General features: G+C 37.7%; 1 protein-coding gene across 2 annotated transcripts in view; it reads right to left on the reverse strand.

The window, feature by feature from the left end:
* LOC126761065 (mucin-5AC) overlaps positions 1-24,376 on the reverse strand; it is a 43,148-nt gene that overhangs the window by 6,636 nt on the left and 12,136 nt on the right. The window contains exons 3-5 of one of the 2 annotated variants that reach the window (XM_050476990.1): positions 2,309-2,478; positions 2,106-2,179; positions 849-1,470 (exon numbers count right to left, since the gene is read on the reverse strand). In XM_050476990.1, coding sequence (XP_050332947.1) covers positions 935-1,470; positions 2,106-2,179; positions 2,309-2,478 — 780 coding nt within the window. In that variant the 3' untranslated portion in view covers positions 849-934. Of the gene's footprint in view, positions 1-848; positions 1,471-2,105; positions 2,180-2,308; positions 2,479-24,376 lie in introns of those variants that run through there. The other variant, XM_050476988.1, reaches the window with a different exon arrangement.

Raw genomic sequence — 24,376 nt, forward strand, 5'->3', positions numbered from 1 at the left:
TATGCACATGCCTTTGAACAGTTACATGTAAATATATTATATAAGATTATATATTTATTTATAACATGGCGAAGTAATAGTGCAGGTGCATGTATGTATGTGTGTGTATGTTTATAACTATGTAAATTTAAATAATCTCATTTAAAGGAATAACATTGCATATGTATGTATGTATGTATGTATATGCTGTATGTATATTTGTGAGTATATAGCTGTAAATACTGGCCTGCAATTTTCTCAAAGTATTTATATATATTAAATTATAATATATTTTTTTGTTTTTGTAACAGCTGAAAATGTGGCACAAAGCATTTGTTGCAGTCGAGTATTTATTTTTTATTTATTTCTTTTTTTTGTAAATACACACATATATACATACATACTATTTAAACAAAATATGCTAGTGTTGTTGTGAAAAAAACTGTAAATTACATACATACATATATGTGTAATTACTAATGCATATGGTACAATTTTAACATAAAATTTCTGATTTTGTGTTTTTTGTTATTTTTGTTGATTAACTAATTTTCTGCACTTATCAACTTATTCGGAATTAGGAATTAATTGTACACATCAAATTCATTTGGATAAACCCCTTGACATGGACAACGGCATGTGTAAAGGTGATTGTTGTTGTTGGTGCTGTTGTTGCAGCTGTAGCTGTTGTAAGTGTCCAGGCGGTAGTGGTGATGATGGTGTTTGTTGGTGCATCAATTGTGCATGTGTTTGTGTTGGTAGTGGTGGTTTTGGTGGTTGTGGTTGTAGCGGTTGCGTTTGTAGTGGATGTGGTTGTAGCGGTTGTGATTGATAAGGATGAGGTTGTAACGGTTGTTGCTGTTGTTGTTGCAAGGGATGTGCTTGCAGCGGTTGCGTTTGCATGGGACGCAGTGTTTGCATCGGCGGTGTGTGCGGTGACTGTGCACGCAATTGATTATGTGCAGCTGCCAGCGATTGCAATTGTGGTGATTGTGATTGTAACGGATGTGGTGGTTGGTGCAATTGTTGCGCTTGTAGGGCGAGTGATTGTAAAGGATATGCTTGCATTGGATGTGTTTGTAGCGGTTTCAGCTGTATGGGCTGTGATTGTAGCGATTGTGGTGGTTGTTGTTGGAATTGAGGTGGTTGTTGTGGTAATTGTGGATGAGGTTGCTGTTGTAGTGATTGTGGTGTTTGTAGAATTTGTTGTTGTTGTTGTAATTGGGGTGCAGGTTGCTGTTGTGGTGTTTGTGGAATTTGTTGTTGTTGCAATTGTGTTGGATGTTGCTGTGGCTGTGTTTGTGGAGTCAGCTGTTGTTGTGTTGTTTGGTGCTGTTTGTTGTTGTGTTTGTGGTGTTGATTGTTGTTGTGATTGTGATGGTGCTTGCTGTTGTTGTTGTTGTGATTGGGGTTGTGACTGTGGCAGTGACTGTGACTGTGGCTGTGTTTGCGAATGTGACGAGCTAGGGTTGCCTTTACTCGGTGTATTGCCTAAAAACCAAAAAAAAAAAAATTAAAAAAAAATTAAGAAAATAATAAGACAATTTTTTTTTATAATTTGAAAACATATGTATGTATGTAATAAATATGTATGAAACTTTTATGTATTAGTATTTGTATGGTATAAGTAATGACACTTTAAAGTACAAGTGTTTTTTACTTTTCATTTATTTTTTTAGGGTTAACGGGATCGTTGTAATTTTTTTTAACATTTAACAAAGTATAAAACATTTATTTTTGGTGTATATTTAAATCACGATATCAACGTTACAGAAAATAATTATCGAAATAAGAAAAAAAAATTGGGAACCGCTGAAACAACAGTAGTGTTATGATGCAAGCAGTGTTTTCCATAAAAAACCTTTGTTTTTTGTAATGAAAACTTAAGATCTAAATAACTTTATATTCAAGCGAAAGGATCACCCTTATGTTATATATGGTATACATTAAGGCGGGTCGAAAACAAAAAGCATTTAATTTTTTCCTTAGTTATCGTGAAAAAATCATCCGAAATTACGTTACAAAATTTAACATTTTGTTCGGAAAATACAATTCTTTTTGCTTCTTTTTGCCCCACCCTAATATTTATGCAAAAATAATTGTTCGAAATATTTTGTGTAACTAACCTGCTGTTGTATTTGATAGAAAACGTTTCGTTTTGTCCAATATATAAGGCAAATTGTAACCATCTTTTGTGTAGCTGAGTGATAGAAAAGTTAAAAGTGATAATACATTAATTAATTATTAAAATTAAACAAACATGATAATTTTTTTACAATTTACTTTCAATATGTACATATGTATGTGTTTATTTCTAAGTTTTACTTACATTTCTGTTCGTTTAGTGCAGAAAAGATTTTTGAAATTACTATAAATGCAGAAAAGCGTAAATGTGGGTAGTCCCTGCCCCAAATAACGGGCAAACTTTATTTGATCCGCCTTATTTAAGCCACTTTGATTGAGTGAGAGAAATGGTCGATGATCCTGTACGTCGTATTCCTTGAAGAAAGAAAAAGACAAATTTAATTTGTTATTATATTTTTATAAATACAAAAATATTGTAAAAATACTAGGGCGTGTTAATACGAAAATAACGGGTTATCCAAGTAGAGGTACTTTAATGCATCATGGAAAGACTTGAACAACGTTTACAAATCGTTCAACTGAATAGAGCACATCCAGCATGCAGTAAAGAAAATATAGCAAAATTGCCGCATTTGGGACGAAGAGTTTAATTTACTTTTTAGGCCGGCCATTGGCCACCAAGATCGTGTGATATTACACAGTTAGGCTTTTCTAGAGGGGATGTGCAAATTCTTAAGCTTATGCGAACAATCCCGCTTCGATTCAGGCCTGGGAGCAAAAGAACGCGCTTATCATTCGCCAGTTACCAGTCAAACTGCTCGAAGGAGTCATTGAAAATTGAATTCAAAGGATGAACCATCTGAGACGTAGCCCCGGTTAACATTTAAAAGAGATAATCTTCAAAAAAAAGGCCAGATAATATTCTTTGGAATGATAATAAACATTCTCCACTAAACTTGAAGTTTCTGTGTTTTTTCTTAAAAAAAAGTAGGGAACCTCGAAGTGGATTACCTTTTATTTGCTATTTATTTTATATGACAGAAATGTTATACTTCCTTAACTTCTTTAAAATTTCCAACAAAAAAATTTTTGCGAAGAAAATTAAAACGTATTTCTCTGCAGCTCAATAATAGGTCAATCTTTGGTTATTGCTCTGATCATTGCTTATAGCTATCATGGTCTAAATGCAAACCAGATGTGCTGGTAAATATTGGGTTATTCAATAAGTAGTACCACATGCCAAATATTAGTCCCACATCCTAGAAAATACTTGTATTAACGTCGAAATTTTCAACAATAAAAAGAGCTTTTATTTTCTCATATGACGGAGTAAACATTCTATTATTTTTAGGAGAGAAGTTCATTCAAGGAACTGACTTTTTAGGCGTTTCATGGTCAAATGAAGTTAGTGCTTATCGTTCCCCCATCAATTCATTCCACAGTGTTAAAACGTCAATAAGGTGCACTATTTGGCCTTTTTGAGGCGTCTATGTGAAGCAATTCGTCGTAAACGACAAGATTGGTGGGTAGATTTATGGATTTTTACCATAATAATATGCCATCACATTCTGGCATGTTTCAACTGACGTTTTGGCTAAACTTAAAATGAGGTATCGTCTTGTCAGCGTATTCACCAGAATTGTCTCTCTGTGATTTTTTTCCATTTTTTCTGCTTTGGGGAAAGTGCCATGAGCCCATTAAAAATCATTCGCTTAAAGCACGGTAGAGCTTTTCAGCTGAAGCTGATAATAAGTATGTGCAAAATCGGTCTAAGCTTTGGTTTAGGAGCCTGTTTTGAAGGCGATAATCTAGAATTGTTTTAAAATTCATTAGAATGTAGATATTGTCAGAAAATAGTTAAAGTAGCTCTTCTTCATTTACCCGGTAATTATTGGGTCGAAAAAGTTATTATAGTCTAAAATAAATATGTACCATTTTCGAGCGAACCATTGTTGTGTTAATCTGATACAGCATCGTCCCCTTAAACTTATTTCATTGGTGGTTTGCGTGACATTTTACTAATAGAAAAATTTCAAAGTATAGCGAATTTATTCATTATTATACCCTGAACAGGGTATATTAAGTTTGTCACGAAGTTTGTAACACCCAGAAGGAATCGTCGGAGACCCTATAAAGTATATATGTATATAAATGATCAGTATGTAGAGCTGAGTCGATTTAGCTATGTCCGTCTGTCTGTCTGTATATATACGAACTAGTCCCTCAGTTTTTAAGATATCGTTTTGAATATATATATGTATATATTATTTTCTAAGGCAACAATGTAATCTCCGAACAAATTGATCAGATCGGTTAACTATAGCATATAGCTTCCATACAAACTGAACACATAGTTACTAACAGAAATGCACCTGTGAAGGGTATTTAGCTTCGGTGCAACCGAAGTTAACGTTTTTTCTTGTTTTCACTCATTTTTGAACAGCTGTAACTTTTTTTCAACTTCCCGAATTTAATTTTTTTTTTGGCTAAATGAAGCTTAAAATGTAAATATGGTATGACACAATGTGATTGGTAGCACCGAAAAGACTTTTCGACTACCCAATATTTTGTCTATATTATTTTGTCATATTTTAAAGATTCCGGTTCCCAGATATAGTTTAAAATAATAGTCTTAGTCGAAACTCGCAGGATTTGGCTTAAAATACTTGAAATTTTCATGATTAACTATACGGAGAGAACACGTCTCCAGCCTGCTAAATGGCAGTGAAAGCGTAACACCTGGAGACGGAGAAATGACCGGTCAGAAAGAAGTTCGAATAGAAATTACACGTCTGAGGAATTACAAAGCGACGGAGGACGAAGGATTGCCGGCCGAGCTATACAAACACGGCGTCGAAGAACTGATAAGTGCATCTGCTTCTTTGTAGAATATGGTCGGACTAAAGCATTCCCGACGATTCGAACCTAAGCGTGCTCTGCCTAATCCACAAAAAGGGAGACCCCACAATATGCGCCAACTACCGTCGGATAAGTCTCCTAAACATCGCGTATAAGGTTCTATCGAGCGTATTATGTGAAAGATTAAAGCCCATCGTCAACAAACTGATTGGTCCTTGTCAGTGTGGCTTTAGGCCTGGAAAATCAACAACTGCCTAGATATTCACCATGCACCAAATCTTAGAAAAGACCTGTGAAAAAAGAATCGATACGCACCAACTCTTCGTCGACTTCAAAGCTGCTTTTGATAGCACAAAAAGTGATATTTTATGCCGCGATGTCTGAATTTGGTATCCCCACAAAACTAATAGGGGTGTATAAACTGGCATTTAGCAATGCCAAAAGTTTCATCAGGATCGGGAAGGGCCTCTTCGAGCCGTTCTACTGGAGAAAATAATTCGAACTGCAGATCTGAATAGAGAAGGTACAATCTTCTACAAGAGTGAACAAGTGCTGGCGTACGCCGATGACATCGTTAGAAAGACCAGTTGGAGAAAGACACTTGGAACATAAATTGGCACCAAACAGCGAAAAGGAAGACTGGCGCGCTGTTGTAAACTCGGCTATAAGAGCGTAAGCGGTGAAGTAGAAGAACTATAGTGAACTTAAGCCACTTTAAGAACTTAGAAGACATATACGATAAAGGGTAAGTAAGTTTAGAGGGTAGAGAGTTTGATATTCCAAATTTTTACGATTATTTTGCTCGTGGCAAAACTCTAATATGCTACAAAGTTTGACTGAAAATATAGAAAATTTCCCTTATAGTATTCATATTAATACAGATATGAATGTATATAGATATATGTACAAAATATACTTGTATAGCAGACATTTGTGAGTACAGTTGGATTCTGCATGCGCCAGATAACAAGCCCCATTGTGCATATAAAATTTATTGCTCAAATATTTCAAAGCAAATATAGTTTATAACATAAAATTTTCTCAAAAAAAAATCCACTTTATATTTGAGTTATGCCTGCAGACTCAGTGGACCTCCCTTCCACTGCTATTAAATATATAAATATATATTTGTATGAAGCTACACCCAGCAGTAAAATGGATGCGCTCGAGCCACAAGTAGAACTAATCAATTTGAATTGTAGTGGTGTGCTGTTAATGTAACGTGTATGTGTGTTTGTATGTAATTTCCTGTGTGCCACAAACTTTGTGCTTTTGTTAGTTGAGTCACATACATACAAACATATGCATGCATGTATGTATGTGGGTTTTAATTTTTGCTGTCGCTTTCTATCAATTTGAAATGAGGCACGCAATAGTTGCTTTGAAATTATGCGCTTCATAATACCGTTTCAGTTTTGCTACATGCATAGAATTTATATGTACATATTACATACATATGTACATATGTATATTAGTGCAGAACTTATAAATTTATATACTCGTACACATACAGGCATAACTATAATCAGAATATATGTAATTTTAACATATGTGTGTATATATGTATATGCTAATGTTGAAGTATTAACAGGTGCGTATGCTTTGTATATATGTAAATGCAAGAGTGCATGTACATATGTATGTACATATATGTGTAGTTGCATAAATCTACATATCATACATACATACATACAATATAAAATTTAAATGAGTAAAAGTACTGAGTTCAAGGAAGGCCGCATACATGACTAAATTATACCCAACACACATATTGCAAATTATATACTCTCTACACGCATTTTTTTCTTCTTTTCAAGTAACGGTTTTTCAATAGGGATGCTACAAAAGTAGACGCCATATGTTTTCCCAGTCTTTTGACATTACTCTTCAGTAAGGTTTGCCGATACAATCCAACGAGTCGAGATTAATAAAATTTACTACCGAAATTCGCAGTCAGGGGCCTCAACTTTAAGAACACTACATCCAATTTATGGTCGTCATAATCGTCCAGTCAGATCAACAATTGAGCGTCTGGTGGAAAAATTTGAATCCACAGACACAGTACAAAATGTTTCCGTGCCAGTGAGACAAAGAAATGCCCGTACTGTCGAGAATATTGCTACCGCTAGCGCATCAATTGAGAAAGACCTGAATCAGTCTCTCACACATCGTTCTCAAGCGTTGGGTATCTTCGTGAGGTCGTTGTGGCGAATTTCGCGAACAGATCTTGGCCTACATCCTTACAAGATCAAATTTGATGCAAGAACTGAAGCTCCTTGACCACCAGAATGTTCATGAATTGGGCTGCACAACAACTTGAAAATGATCCGGATTTTCATCGGAAAATCATTTTCAGGGTTGAGGCTCATTTCTGGCTGAATGGCTTCGTCAATAAGCCAAATATGCGTTATTGATCATACAGAAAACCATGAGTCACCATTACATTCGAAAAAAATTACGGTTTGGTGCGGTTTAGAGGCCAGCGGCGTCATTGGGCCGAACTTCTTCCGTAATGATCAAGACCGGCACGTTACTGTGAATAGGAATCGCTACCGCTCAATGATAATCGAATATTTTTGACCCAAATTGGATGATATGGACTTGGACAATATGTGGTTCCAATAGAACGGCGCCACAAGCCACACAGCAAATGTCACAATCGATTTATTGAAAACCAAATTTGATGAATGTGTTATCTCACGAAATGGCCCAGTCAATTGATCGCCTCCGAAGTTCGATTCGACGCCGTTAAACTATTTCCTGTGGGGCTACGTTAATTTTATGGTCTATGCCAACAAACTAGCGGTCTATTTATGCTTGAAAACCGTCGAAAATTGGGTTCAGCGTCTGGAATTCTGCAAGCGTGCCCGTAATGGCCATGCAAAAGAAATCGAGTTTCATAACTTTTGTAGCGTTCTTATAGAAAAATCCGTTATATATAGTAATTACATCCAACCTAACACAAATTTAAAAATTCTTATAAAAGCGCTATCCTGACCTAAATTTGCACGTATGATTACTTAAAAAATGGCAATTTTGTTTGTAACACCCAGAAGTAAAGGTCGGATATCCCATAAAATATATGTATATGTATGTACTTAAATGATTACATCTCATCTACACATATGATCAAATTTGACCAGGACTGGCTAAGAACTTGTTCACGTATTTTAATGCCAGTGTTTGTTCCCGCCTTTAAAATAGGCTCCTGAGCCAATATAAGATTATCAAAGTTTAAATGATTACATCTCAATTGCACATCCGATCAAATTTGACCCGGACTGGCGAAAAACTTGTTCACATATTTTAATGCCAGTGTTTGCCTTTAAAATATAAGATTGTCACAGCTTAAATAATTACATATAATCTACACATCTGATACATCTGATAAAATGTGACTCGGACTGTCAAAATATAGTTTAAAATTAGCTCCAGAGGATATAAGATTGCCAATTTCCCATACACTTGGTATATGTCTCCAATGCGATGGCATACATAGCCTTAGAAAATTACTTTTAATGAATTTAATGAATGGACTTATGGCTGTTGCAGATTTTTCAGTTTCGAAAAAAATAACAATTCAGAGGGTTCTATTCGCATTTGGTCAAAAAGTCAGTCACAAAGATGGTGCGTTATCGTGGTGAAAAATCCATAAATTTTTGGCCTCAAATCCAGTTGTTGCCAACGAATGTGGTACTTATGGTATGCCTCAAAATGTTAGTAGTATTCCTTAGTTACTAATTGATCTTATAACACAAACGAATTCACGGTAAACCAAACCAAATTAATAAAAAAAAAACGGAAATCTCATAGATTTTTAACCAACTATGACATGCTTTATCGGATTCGACTCATTTTTGGAGCGCTGTTGGCTAGATTGTTGGACAGTTTCGAAGTCATATTCATAAACCCACGTCTCGTCACCAGTAATAATGCGTTTGAATATCGGAATCTCACCTAACTTGTCAAGCATCTCTTTTGCGACCTCTACTCGACGTCGATATTCAAGTCTGTTGGTATGAGTTTAGCATTGACACTCTTCATACCCAAATTATTACTATTACACCGATCAACACGATTTTTGGGTCTGACATCTATACAAAAATAAGGAAAAAATATTTTTTTTCGGTTAAAGTTTGCTTTCGTAGAAATTAGAGCAATTTTTTGATGATTTTTATATTTTTTCTACAATTTCACTTTAGATTATAATTAGAAAACTTTTTTTTAGATACAAGAGTCGTTTTTATTCAAGATGTGTGATAAACAATAATATATAAATGTAAAATAACAAGAAATTACTGTCAAAAGTGAATATGTTTTGTTTATGCTCATATTCTCGAATTAAACCCCAAATTTACTTATCGATGTAATCAGCCCAAAGCAAACTTAAAGAACTAAAGATTAATACTTAAGAATGTCGATCAGAATTCATGAGATGTTGAGCTCAACTCTTCTTTATCTTCGTTGCCAACATGATGATTTTCAAGCACTTTTTCATAACTTTTTCGATGTTATCGTCATTGTTAGAGGTGGATGGATCAGCGTGAGACAAGTTTTCGATGACTTTACGACCTTCACTGAATGCTTTTTGCCACTCAAATTCTCTATGCAGCATAAAGCAGACTACCCAAAACACTTCTGCAACATTTTGAGTGATTCAGTAGTCTTAATTCCAATAGTTTTTACGAATAGCTTCGTGCAATCGGCGCATAACACGGAAGGTATTCGGAGTGCACACAACCTCGATAAACAAAGAAAACTGTCAACATAACCTTGATTTTTGACTTGGTTTTTTCGGCTTCGGCCCACCTTTGCGGTGATATTCGGTAGATTGATCGTCTCTTTCCGGATCACAAGCATAGATCTAAGACTCATCGCCAGTAATAATACGTTTAATGACATCCTGGTAGTCGGAAAACATTGTCTCACAAACGTTAACGCGACGTTGCTTTTCGGAAAAATGTAGTGATTTTGGCACCAATTACGCTTTCTCTTTTCTTAGGCCCAATGATCTTTCAAAATGGTTTTCACTGGTCCTTCCGACATGCCAACGATGCCAATGAGATCTCTGACTATTAATCGTGCGTCGTGATGTTAATGGCCGTCCTGGACATCGTTCGTCGTCAACGGGTTCTCAACCCTCTTTGAATATTTGTACCAATCAAAAGCACTTTTTTTGTGGTTTAAAGACAGTGATAATATAAAAAATAAATTTCCGCTTAGATTGCATGAACTTTTCATACAAAAAAGTGTTATCAAAGTACATTCCTACTCAATGTGTGCTGGGTATAAAAGTTGCAAAGTTAAATGTGCCTAATATTTCATCTGCATTGTGGAAAAAAGATACGAAATATGTATTTCAGAAAACTTTTAATGAAGCCATTACGCCAGCAAGCAAGGCAACGGCGACGATAACAGAGAACCCGGCAGCAGTAAAGGGTTGCTACCACCACGCTTAATCACACACACACTCATACATATGTACATATTCATATCTCCACACGTTCAAGCATGAGTAGAAATTCGTATGAGTTGATTTGAACTTAAAGTTTAGTTCGATGTGTGGGTGTGTGTGTGCTGCGATTATGGTAGGCCCGATGCACACCCAGCAAACACCCACAGTGCTTATGTGTGTGTGAGTGAGTGCGCCGAAAACTGAGCTGTAAACTTATCATTGCAAGCATGAAAGTGGAAACACATATGAACACACATGAAGACACGCATACATGCATACATATACATACAGACAGACATACATACATACTACTTATGATTGTGAAAACTTATTTACATATGTACGAGCGTGTGTGTCCATAAAGGATATGTGTGTATTTTGGGTTTTGATTATGTTAAAAATCAATAGCGAAGAGTGAGGTTAGGGTTTCTGGGGTGGTGCTGTTGCTGCTGCTGTCTGCGATGAGTGTGTGGAGATCGGGTTTTAGATAAAATGCATTAGAATGTGACGTCGAGTGTATGGGTTGACGTAGAAATCTATGCGCACACATACAGTCTCATATACATATGTATATGTATGTGTATGTGCGTATAACATTTACTTGTATGGGGAAGTGTAAATAGCAAGATGAGAACATGTAACTAGGATAATGCATGAGAAGCAGAAATATATTTTTACAAACATACATACATACATATGTATGTACATTCTCATAGTTATGTGCATCTGATTACCAGAAGTTTGATAACTTAGGCAAGTGCCTGAACAACTTTTATATTTGTGTGTATGTATGCATGTATATACATATATACATATGTATATATAAATTATTAAAGGGTGTCTTTTTAACGTGTGGTTTTCAAGAAGAAATAAAACGCATAACATTTAATGTTATGGCCAACAGTCCAGACTTAGGCATAAGTCAACGATTTTAAGTTGCCGGACCACTGCAGTATAATTCAAGCTGAGATCTATGCTATTGCGAAAGCAGCGGAGCTGGCCTCTAATGCACCTGCAAGCAATTCCAGAGTCAACATCTACTAGACAGCCAAGTAGCAATCAAGGCAGTAACCTCGTACCGCATATCGCCCGGAAGTGTCTTGAGAAGCAGGGCAGCAGTTGAAAGTGTTGCCAGAAGTAAGCAACTTCACTTCTACTGGGTGCTAGACCACAAAAGCATCGAGGGCAACGAAATAGTGGACGAGATAGCCAAGAATTGTGTGTGGCTAACATGCGAAGACGTGATAAATACTGGGATACCCATGCATTGTCTATACGAAGATCTCGACAGAAGCATGGTAAAGAAAATCAAAACAGTAGATCGGAAGTACACATTCCTAGTATTCCTATTGGCACTCGGTAGAAGAGACTACAGAAAAATGATCGGAATACTAACAGGTCACTGTCTGGTGACGGCACACGTCCGCAAAATGGGGCTGACAGATCCAGAAGACTGCAGAAAATGTCTAGGGCAAGGCATGAGGGAAACAGTGGAACATCTCTTGTGTACTTGTCTCGCATTGACTACGCTGTAAGCAACTGGGGTTCCCACGGTATGATAAACTGGAGGAGGTATCGATAATGAGGCCCCAGAGTCTGTTGAAATTCGCGTCAAGCCAGGCATCCTAAAGGATGACTACTTCTCTTGGACTTAGGAACTAAACTTCATCTGGTATCGCAAAGCCACCAAAACTGTTCTGCGCGTGGCATATTGGCCTACCAGTTTAACTTAACCTAACCTAATGTTATGGAGAAGAAATTAGCTTTGTTATAATGATAAGGGTTTGCCATTATGTTTTAAAAGCGGTTCCGGCAAGTGATTGCCGGGACTGGTTGGAATAAATTCCAGTCGAGAGGTCCAACTTTCGAACACTTTTTCCAGCAATTGTGCCGATTGTCAGCAACAAAGCGCCGAATAATCTCTTCAAAACGTCAATTGTCTTGTGCCTCTCTGTGTAGACAGTTGACTTCACATAAAACCACAAAAATAGTACAGCGTTGTTAAATCGCACGAACTTGGAGACTGCGCCACAGACCCACGAAGGGAGGCGCTCACCAAAAGTTTACTTCAATAAATGGATTGTATCGTTGGTTATATGGCATGTAGCAACGTCTTTTTTGGAACCAACGGTCGTCTATATTCACATTCTGCAATTCAAGCACAAAAAAGTCAATAATGATGTCTCTATAGCATTCTTTATTGACTGTAACATTATGACCCACTTCATTTCTGGAGAAATATAGTTCGCTCTGTCAATAGAACACACCAAACAGTGACCTTTCAGGGATGTAACGCCCTCTCAACAATGGCTTGTGGATTAGCATCACTCCAAATGCGACAATTTCGCTTATTAAGCTACTCATTCAACCAAAAGTGCGAGTTCAGCGATGAACAAAATTTACTTCTGAAAATCGGGATCGGTGGCCAACTCGTTTTTGGCACATTCATCGCTCGTGCGGCACGCTTGATGATCGTTCAGCTTCAGTGTTTGCTCGAGTTGAATTTTGTGAGCTCGCAAACCATCAGCATCTTTCATCAAAAGCATGGGCACAGCTCCGATTGTTATGCGCGCTGGCGATTGGACTCATTCGGGTCTTCTTCGATACTCTACCACACAGTAGCAATAGGGCTACGCACTGTACGACGTCTCTGAGTATGTGCATTATCCACCAGAGTACATGTGCTGTGGTTGCTCGAATTACTGATTCTGTTGGGCGATTTTGTCGATCGAATGTTGGCCGAAGCGCGCGATACGTCGTTATAGCCGAGTTTACAACGGCGTACCAGTTCGTCCTTTTCGTTGTTTGGCGCCAATTGGAGACTCCAAGTAAACCCAGGTCTTTTTCCACCTGGTCTTTCCAACGGAGTGGAGGTCTTCCTCTTTCTCTGCTTCCCGCGGCGGTTACTGCGTCGAATACTTTCAGAGCTGGAGTGTTTTCGTTCATTCGGACTAGCCACCGTAGCCGCTGTCTTTTAATTCGCTGAACTATGTCAATGTCATCGTATATCTCATACAGCTTATCGTTCCATTGAATGCGGCATTCGCCTTTGCCAATGCGCAAAGGACCATAAAGCTTCCGCAGAACCTTTATCTCGAAAATTCGTAAGGTCGACGATGTTGTCATCGTCCATGACTCGCACGAGCCGAATTTGGTATTAATTTTGCACTATTCGCAAGAGTTGCTCCAGAGTAAGTCTGCTCATTATGAAATGGCGAACCCAACTGAGTACAAATCAAGTAACAGCTGTCGAGAAGACATTCGAGAATCATACGATAAGACCAACTCCGAAAAAAGTGGATGCCATTACTATCTAAAAAAACACCCGTTATATCTCCGGATAGTTCTGAAGTTTAGAATTTCTCAGCGCAAAAACTAACTAACCAAACAACCACCTTTAATTTGATATACATATCTACGTGGCGGGCGGAAGTTAAAGACATGCGTGGTGGCGCGGCTAACAGCTTCACTTCCCAACATAAAAACACACACACACACACGTACAAACGCCCTAGTCATTACACGCTATCACACACAAACCGATTTTCAATTCCACACCGAAGTCGAAACTCTGACTTCGACTTTGGTCACGACTGCCTTTGCCTTTGCCATGCCGTGCCCCAACACCTTGCGTCTGAGCATGAACGCCCAGCATCGAGTGTTTGTTTTTGTATGAAGATGGCAATGGCGGAGACGATGATGATGCTGATGATGCGATGGACGTGTGAACGGACGCGCGCCGTCAAGTGTTGATGCCACAGTTCGCAATCGCCACACACAACAATTTCGGGTGTTGATAATGATGTCGAGCGCAATGTATGTATGTACATATGTGTGAGTGCTGATAGCGCTTACACACGCAAACGCATATAAATATGCAGCTTATCCACATACATACATATCTACATTGCGATGTGTCGATGTGTGTACACAGTGATATGATTGTTGGCGGCGAAGAGCCGAGGCGCTGCTGGGTGCGTGTGTTCTGTTGGATGAGCGCTTTGGTGGGCGCTATCAGCGAGTGGCACTTGCGCGTGCGGTATTTTGGTAATTTAAACCCTTTGAATATTTAAATAACGCTGTAATGGCGCGATTGTGATAGAGTAATATTTTGGTACAGTGGCTTAAATGATAAAATTTATGGAAATGTGTGCAAGCGTATGCGATTCAGTAATATTTACAAAGATACAGGGTGGATCAAAGGTATTTTTAGACCACGAGCAGGGTATGTTCAGTTTGCCATGAAGATTGTAACAACCACAATACGCGTAAAACATCTGAGACCATATAAAGTCGAGTTAGTTAAGCTTGTTTGTATATACGTGAATTACAGGGTTTGTCCGGAAAGTAATAGGACTGAGTCGATTTAAAGAAATTTATTGAACCAATCGTTACAATTTCCAAGCATTGAAGGCGTCACGGAAGACGTTCTCCGGAATAGCCTTGAGAGCCGAGGTGCATGCTGCTTGAACCCCCTCTGTCGTCTCAAGACTCGGAAGATTGAATCTTTGTCTAGGAATCACACTCAAACATCTGTGAATCGTCACCTGTGATTACGTTATTCAAAAATTGGGGTTCGCTTTCACACATGTTTACATTTTCTTGGCACACTTCCACTCGCTGCAATTGCTGGTCATCAGTGAGCACTTTTGGAAACATCTTCGCGCACTTATAGCGCATGTTCAAGTCCTCCGTCACAATGTCATGAACCACAGATTTTGATAAATTTAACATCTGGGCAATTAAAAGAATATTTAGTCGACGGTCAGAGTTCAAAACTTTGCGCACACGAGTCGCATTGTCGGTGTTTGTCGAAGTCACAGGTGTCCCAGCACGGTCTTCATCGGCGACCTCTTCCTGGCCTTCCAAAAAGGCCTGGTGCCACCGAAACACACAACTTCTGGCTAAAGCAACATCTAGATAAGCCTATTTGATCATATCAAACATCTCTGTAGCAGATTTACCGAGTTTCACACAGAATTTAATCGCGTACCTCTGCTTTAACGAACGCTGCATTTTCGGCTTGCACCACTCACAGAAACACGTTGCGTGAAAATGTTTGTCGTGACTCTTCAGGTGATCGGGGACAACTGACCAGCCGCTCGTTCGTTAGCTAGGAACGCAACCTACCGAATCCAGTCGGTGCGCGTTCGCACCGAAGTAGAGTCGCGGCGGAAGAAAATCAGTCTTATTACTTTCCGAACAAACCCTGTAGTTTTTGAGATATCGATCCGAAATTTTGCACAGATCGCTTGCTTCTCAAAATTTGCTAATTTGTCGTAATCGATAACGGAACACTATTTCATATAGCGGCTATACAAAGAGACCGATAAGAATCGAGATAAAGAACCTTTTAAACTCTCCTATGGGTGGGTGGTGGTTTTTAAAAGATTATCTCGAACCGCTGATTAAGTAGTGGATTTTGAAATAAAAAAGAAATATTTTTTTTAACTACGAGTTTCAAGGCAATCGCAATTAAAGTATTAGGAGATAGAACATTTGGGTGAGCAGGCTGGACCGGTCGGCTACTTCTATCTTTCATCATATTTTTCTCGAAACATCATTTTCAAAGTTGGTGGTCACAAGCTCTCAGTAACTAGTAAAACGATGTTATTGAAAATTTTCACGATCTTTCTAAATAGGATGACCTCGTGATTGATCCAAGGGTTTTTTTTTTATTTTGAATTACAACTAATACTTCGCCAAAAATTAATTTTTTCCTAATCCTTCGATTAATCACGATCTATACTCATCCACTAACCGTAGAAATCTGATTTTTCAAGACTGTATTTCCGAAACTGTTACTCGGATTAATTGAAAATTTAGGACAATATTCTAGATATTGTAGAACTTAATAAGATAATAAAAAAATAGATTTTTTGAAACCCTACACCCATGTAACCCCTAAAGCGTGCATGATATGTTAAAGGTTTGACATTACTTACAGCACGTGGCCAGGATTTTTTTTGTATTGCACCAGTGCCATAATAACGATAATTACAAATGCATGGTAGCTCTGTTCAATTTAAAAACTTTGGAGAGTGGCGAATCGAACACATTATGCAAGCTTGTCAAACAGATGGGCAGCACTGTGAAATTACTTTTTCAAATTGCATTGATAAGGTCAGAATGAATCAATTACTTGGAAGCACTGAGTTATTTTACAGTTTCAAAAGAAATATTTTATGAAATGAAAAAAGAAGATAAAATTTAATTTTCTTCCAATTTTCAAAAATTGACACTTTGAATTTATTAATTAAAATATTTATTTATTAGTCCGAAGATCCGACTTAGGTCGCTAATAGGTTCGGTCATGTAAGCTTGAACGAAAAATGACATATAGGACACCATTGAAATAAGAAGACAATTTTTATACTGCCTTTATTATTAGTTTTCCAGAAATCTACGTACAATGGGTATGTACTATATGTGGCTTCAATTGTTCAACCGTTGGATAATAGTGATTCGAACAAACTACATACATACATATATGTATCAGTTGTTCAAACAAACTGGCAGCACACCGCGATGTGTATGGCCGATGCGTTAGTGTAATTGTGCTTCGTTTCTTGTTTTTGAGGAGATTCTTCTTCTACTCTGTGTCGAGTCTTACGTTTTCATATAATTTATTTCAAGTCTTAAATTTTGAAAAACAATAAAAAAAAAATTTTTTACTTAATTTTTTGAGCGTAATATGTCACATGTGCATTCACTAAGGTAAAACTGGCCTAAAATAACTAAAACAAAATTTGGTAGCAGTGAAGATATCAGTTATACTCTCAGTTAACTATCGGTTAAATCACCGGTTGACAACAGTAGCGCTAACTGAGATATCTGTTAAAGTTTCTATGGGTTTCTTAAGGCCGAATCGTCAGATATAACTGAAACTCTTGTTTACAAGAGATCGTGCATCCCCTTCTTAAGCATTTTGTGCTTAAAAGTTGTACGGCGTATGAGTTTCCAAGGTACATAATACTTTTAATATATTTGAGTTTCGGTAGTCATGACTTGCTCCTGGGACCACTTTGATGAGGTATCCGAGTACTCCTTTGTATTGATTTCAACTCGTTAACTTTTTTGTTGCATTTACTTGCAATCTTTTGTTGAGCAAAAAAAATTTGCTGAATGATAGCGAGCAAGGAAAAAGCGAATCGATGCCGGCTAATATTTGCAAGTTAATAGATTTATGTGTCACCCTGTACTATTTAATTATAGTTATCTTATATGCAAATCTGCATCCTCATATAACTTATGTGTGTATGTACACTCATGTATGAATAGAAACAATTTTATTATTCAAATTTCTAAAATAACGCAAATCATGCTTCTTTGGTGCAAACTGCCATTTTAAAATTTAATGCGCCCCAAAGGGCTTGCCAATGTGAAATACTAATTGTGTTAAGGTTCTACCACGCACATAGCTTATCGTATTTTTGGCTGGTTTATGGTGAAAATTTTTTTCTATACCACATGTTTCTATGTTTTATATAATTTCATCTATCTCGAAATACAATAGTTCCATACCAGAATTTCTGAAGTGTCGAAGTTTTCGAAGTTATTCGTATTACAAAAACTATATACACAACGCAACTGAACGATTATTTTCAGTGTAAAACAGCATTATCTCTGATAGCGCAGCCTAGATGGATAGTCTGAGAGTTAAGGTATGCTCTGCGACTTATGGTCTATTGTGTCCTCTCCAGTCATCAAAAAGCTTTACTCATGCTGCAGGGTTAATGGCTGTGATATTTTTTCTCGGATTCATTTGCCCGATAGCCTGGTGATTGTGGGGCAATCAAGATCGCAGAATTGATAAATCTTAATCTGTGCAGAAGACACTACTAGCTTTATTTGTGCCTGGGAAGAACAATCAGTTGCTTGAACTTTTGTATTGAACTCTTCGAGAAACAGTTTAACCTGACGAGCCTAGGCATTTGTTGCCAGTAACGATTTCTACAAGCCCTTAATGCGTCAATGTCCAGGATAATGTTGAAGGTGGCAGAAGGCTATATTTCATAGAACAGCCAAAGTGTTGAGAAAAACTAAACAGCAAGCTTTACTGAATCTGGATCTATTGTAGAACCTATCCATATGTTCTTCTCCTTTTTTTGATTTAAATTCAACAAGTGGCTCTCATTTAGTACAGCGAGACTACTTGAAAGTGATCAAATCTATCTGATTTTAGAAAGATATCTCAAAAAGAACGATATCAGAAAAAATTACTTTGGTTAAAATTGTCTAAATTCGCGACCCAACATTTTCGTTCGTAGCCAGAAACTTGTTTGTAACTACTTAGTTTACAGAACCCTAATTTTTCTATACAGAGATACATATATTTAAGATTTAGGATGGCGATGGTTAAAATGGAGTACTTATAGGAGTATAAAATGGTTTGTTAGAAACATACAGAAGGAAACGTCGGAGGCCCTTTAAAGTATATACATATATAATTAAAGTAAATTGTCGAAACAAAAGACATCGGACCACTATGGCATATAGCTGAAACTAATCCTCAAAATCGATTCGATTTGGCCATTCTATTCCTTTATTTGCTAAACGTAAAGCCTACCAAGTTCAGTAAACTGTCAAATTCGGATAGGTGAATCTTGATCACTGGTTTTATAATTTTAGCAATAGCTACCGTTTTAAGACATGTAGCATATGTGCATAAAATAATCTGAAGAGTTTTGAAAGCGACCTTTCCAAAAAGGAAGCTCAAGATAGGTAGGTTCATACCTGCCACTTTGAGCTCAATTAGCGCTGGATCGTTGGACTTCTATAATCTTGCTATGCTGTTTCATCTTGGCTCACAAGCCAGTTGGTGCTTTCAATGAAACTACTTATTTTCGCCAAGCTTTTTGTGGACAGCCTTTCAAGGTTTGGTGCTTGATGAACTTCAAGTACTATGGGTCGGTTTTGTGATAGAGCAGGGCAACTCTTTTCTTGCTTTCAGCTACGGCAACTATTATTATAAGACAGACCCATTTTGACCGCATGCTCTCCAAAAGGCCAGTGCCGCCTTATTCTAGCTGTAAGTCTGTATATGCTATTTTTGGACCTAAATTTTAGGCCCTTTGTTCTTTTCCTGCCATATTTCAGCCATATCTTATTTGTTACCTTGCAGCTTGTTGTTGTAACGGGATGGTAAAGATTAGATAAGTTGTCATCGAGTTCATCCAACGGTAGGCCCAGGAAACGTGTTGTTTCGACGGGTTCAGATTATAGGGAGAGGGGTGTCAGATGTGTGCCGTTAATAGGGCATGCTAAGAGGTGGTTCGTGTCATATTTTAAATATGTCAGAACCGATTCTGGATAAGTAGGAGTTTAACCTGCAGAACAGGTCAGGCAACTCGAGCTCTTCGTCCTCAATGGGTGATGGTTTGGCCCAAGTACACCACTCACTGAGAGGGAGTCGGTTTGTTGCCGAAGTCTGGTCGGCGTATTGTTGTTGTACTCTACGCGATTTGTACAAAATGCATATAAAACACTGTTTTGATCGTTCCTAGCGGGCACAGTATTGGCTCCTGCCGGGATTCATCTAAAGAGGCTACTAGCTTTGTCAACTCGTCTGCCTTTTCGTTGCCGAAATTGTTCCTGTGACCGGAAACCCAAATTAAAGACAAGTGAACTCGAACTGCCAGTGAGCTTAAAGCACTCTTGTAGTTGTTGACTACGTTGAAATTAATCTGCGAAGTCGACAAGGCAAGCAGTGCCGCATGGCAGGTTGCTTTCTGCATCCCCAGTAGTTATTCAATAGAACTTCATAGGCCTTCTCTATATCTAGTGCCATACTTGCGCTTGGAAGATGCTGGCTGAGTTTGGTTAGCGGATAGAAATATAGGTGTTGAGCTCATTGGAGTATACCCCGGTTTCTACTTCGCAGTTCATTTTGGACCCGTCGGTAGAGATTTAGATGCTTCTAGACGTGAATGGAGAAGAAGTATAGTAAGGAGGTAGGTAATATATCTTCTCAAGGTTAGGTTTCAATGGCCACTTTCAGGTGCGGATTCCCAGGTTCCTAGGTGAATTCCCAGATTCTCAGGTTCCCAGGTGGAATGCGCGTCTGAAAGTGACAATTGAAATGTAACCTTGTGAGGATATAGTCTGATTTGCTTATACATATATAGCTGATTTAGGATGACGTTTTCGCCCTACTCTTTCCGGCTTTATCCTCCTAAGTCCCTAATTCTAATAGCAGAACTTGCTGCTACTTTCCGAGTATGGGCAGCTGATGATACATATGCTATATACAAGTAAGTATATAAAACTATAAATATACATACGAAAATACATACTTATAATGATGTTTGTTGTAGGTACACGAGCACTAACTTTCGAAACTACAAATACCAGGCAACTAAGTACAAATAACAATAAAAACAAATCTGTAAGTACGTATGTATGTATGTATGAATTTATATAGATTGTACGCAATTTTAAAATTATTATAAATATGTATGTGTAAATTGTGTAGCTTACAACTACATACATGTAAACAAGTTTGTCTGTGAGTTTGCGGGCATAGTTCAAAAATTAGACACGAAGGATGTACGAGAAGCACTAAAAATTGTACATCTACTTAGGTGTGTAAGTGGGTGGCTGATGGTCTGGCCGAATTACACATTAGAAATATCTGTGTGTGTGTGTGTGTGTGTGTGCTATTATTGTAGCAGTGCTGTTCGTCCTTTCGTCTGTCGCATGAATATTTAGTTTAATTTTGAGGGTGGCACTCATGTGCACAATGAGGCCAAATGACTTTTTGCACTCCGCACGCTGCATACTGCCAGCCACTCGGTTTTCGGGAGCTTTCGAACACACCACAGACACACCAGCTAGTTAAAATTTGTGTAAGTGGGACTTGTATGTATGTTTGTTGATTTGAATTTATGCATGTGTGTGTGCTATGGTCACCGGGTAGTCAAAGGAATGTGCTATGCTGATAATCTATGGGTGTTGATGGGTGGACGCTGGGAAGCGCATTGGTATGCGGAAAAGGGTGTATGCACTTAGATATGTTTTGTATGTACATATGTGTGTATTTACATGTGTATATGTCTGTAGTCTATATGAACAAGCACATTGCCTGGGGACTAAAATTTTGTAACGATTTCGCTCATTTCAGCCACAAAACTTTTACAAATAAGTTTATTACATATGTATGTAGAGGTGTGTGTATATATAAATAAATACATATAAATGTGTGTACAAATATATCTCTATATACATAAATTATTTTAACACTGCTCTACCCCACAATTTGTAGAGCTTTAAAAGCCATAGACATGAGTACAAGGAAACATACATACATACATATGTATATGAATGTGCAAGTGTAGAAATATGTAACCGTATGTGGCATACAATTACTTTACATGCGCTTACACATGCATAGAAGTAATTACATACATATGTACATATATTTTATATTTGTTACTGTCGATATTATGACTGCTATTATAGCAGTGAGGTTAGGTAGAAGGTTGCTGGTTGTCGCTGTAAATTGTTGTAAGGCTGTATATATCGAATATGCATATTAGTCTGTATGTACATACATAAATGCATATGTAATAACCAAAAATTCATATTTCAATACATATAGACGATTGTAAATTTTGGCAGGTGTCTACACAGGATCTACAAACATTACATTTACAAGCGCACATTAACTATTAACACAACTACATATATGTATAAATAAATATATATAGTACATATTTACCATATAACTACCATATGTAACCCGTTATATACACACTTGCATGCAAATTTCATACACAATGTGACTTAAGCCGAGCCACTACCCATCATATTCACATGAAAGCCATACTATTCCACATATAAGGTGAATATATAATAAATATTTTAAAATGGAAATTGTGAAAACTACTACATACACTTGCAAGCACACACACAAACACATATAAAAATACATATATGCATAACTGCTCGATTACATAACAGTATTGAGTTGTATATAACTATTTAGTTTATTTATAAATGCATATAAACATACATACATATATAAATAGGACCACTATATACCTGCAAATTATATATTATAACGGTATGCAATTCACATGCTCCCATCTGGTCGCAGGTACAGTAACCACGATAAATACAGGTGAATATTGTGATTGAAAAATTGAGTATAACCACAGGGTGGCGCCGTCACCCGTTCGGCATAGCGAACTAGCGAACCTTCTTATTCCACACCAACAATAACGGACGGGAATCCTTATAATATTAAAAAATACATAGCCTCTGACGTATGCATGTATGTATATTATATAACACTGTTGCAGACTATCGATTGAGCATTAATAGTTTCGCTAAATTCACTTATAATACTCAAAGTATGGATACATGCTGGACTGAAGGTCTCGTCCTTCGGAAATAGAAATATTTATCTAAAAGAACTAATAATGATCGTTAATAGGAAGGCAGTCAGTTTCGAGAGAAAGGTTCTGCGAAAAATTTATGGTACTTTGCGCATTGGCAATGGTGAAAACCGCAGTCGACGGAACGATGAGCTGTATGAGGTATACGGCGACATTGACATAGTTCAGCGAATCAAGAGACAGCGGCTGCGCTGGCTAGGTCATGTTGTCCGAATGGAAGAAAACACTCGAGATCTGAGAGTATTCGACGCAGTACCCGCCGGGGAAAGCAGAGGAAGACCTCCACTCCTTTGGAAAGACCAGGTGGAAAAGGACTGGGCTTTGCTTGGAATCTCCAATTGGCGCCACATTGCAAAAAGAAGAAATGACTGACGCATTGTTGTAAACTCGGCTATAACCGTGAAAACGGTGTCTACGCCAATAAAGATGTTCGGCTGTCTGTTCTGTTTGCAGCTTTTCTAAAAAATCCTAATTGACCGTAATGATCCTCATAATTCGACAAAGCGCTCTGATACCAACACAAATATCAGTTTCAGCTATCTTTGCTGGTTCGCTGAAAAGTATGACTACCGAGATGTTTCATCCTTATACTGCAATGTAAATGGGAAAAGGGTGCCGCCTGTTGTTGACCAGCTCAGAATGCATGATAGCAGCGAAGTACCGACATATTCCCAGATTTATGGAATGTAGAATGCCGGCCTGTCAATGGGTGTTGAAGAAGAAGACTTTGCTAGAAGGCCGGTATTTTCGTTCCCACGACAGTCAGGTCTACCTAACCGGAAAGAATCTGGATTTTTATCTGGCCAAGGACTGTCAACTCGACAGAATTCTGCAACAACAACTTTCAATGAATGAGCTATGACCAGACAACCAAGTGTTATAACGAAGCAGCTTGACGCTCTTGACATTGAGATCAGAGAATTCTTGCCTTGAGCGCACTGTCAGCAATCTATTGGTTAGATAAGTTGGACTTCTGAGCAGTTTATCTACTGCTTCCTTGATCTGGTTGTCTGAAGCTAGAGTATGAACTACCGACATAGTCTATCTCTAACTAAAGATCAGCTTAGATTCATCCAGCTACGCTATTTACAGGTAAGTATAATACGCAGGGAAGAAATTGCAAGGACTTGGCTCTATCAGACAGTGATCCAGGTTGTCAGTGATGCAATCGACATTACGGAGGATATCCGAAAGTCCCTGTTTGTAATCCTAGCTAGGTATTATAGCAATCTTCTCTGGAATGCACATGCCGGCCATATTTACGAATGCTATATGTATCTGATTGTTTGGTTTTGACAAGTAATCCAAAGCTGAACCTTCTCTCTCTATTGCAAAGTAACACAGAAATCACTATCGTCGTAATATTCAAGAAGATTCTCAGTGAAAATTGTCAAATTTAGAGAGTGAAAAGGTTTTCGTGAGGTGTGCGGATAACTTTTCGAACAATGACGAAAAAACCTACACATCTAGGACACCTAAGAAGACTTTTAAAATAACGAAAATGTAAGATTCCTGATGTTGTTCTCATAAAGCGTAGTTTCAAAGTAAACGATTTATTTTTGACATAGTTTAGTAGTGCCTCCTTTACATGTACCAAAAT

This window comes from Bactrocera neohumeralis, chromosome 6 (genome assembly GCF_024586455.1).
Source record: "Bactrocera neohumeralis isolate Rockhampton chromosome 6, APGP_CSIRO_Bneo_wtdbg2-racon-allhic-juicebox.fasta_v2, whole genome shotgun sequence".
Lineage (NCBI taxonomy): Eukaryota > Metazoa > Arthropoda > Insecta > Diptera > Tephritidae > Bactrocera > Bactrocera neohumeralis.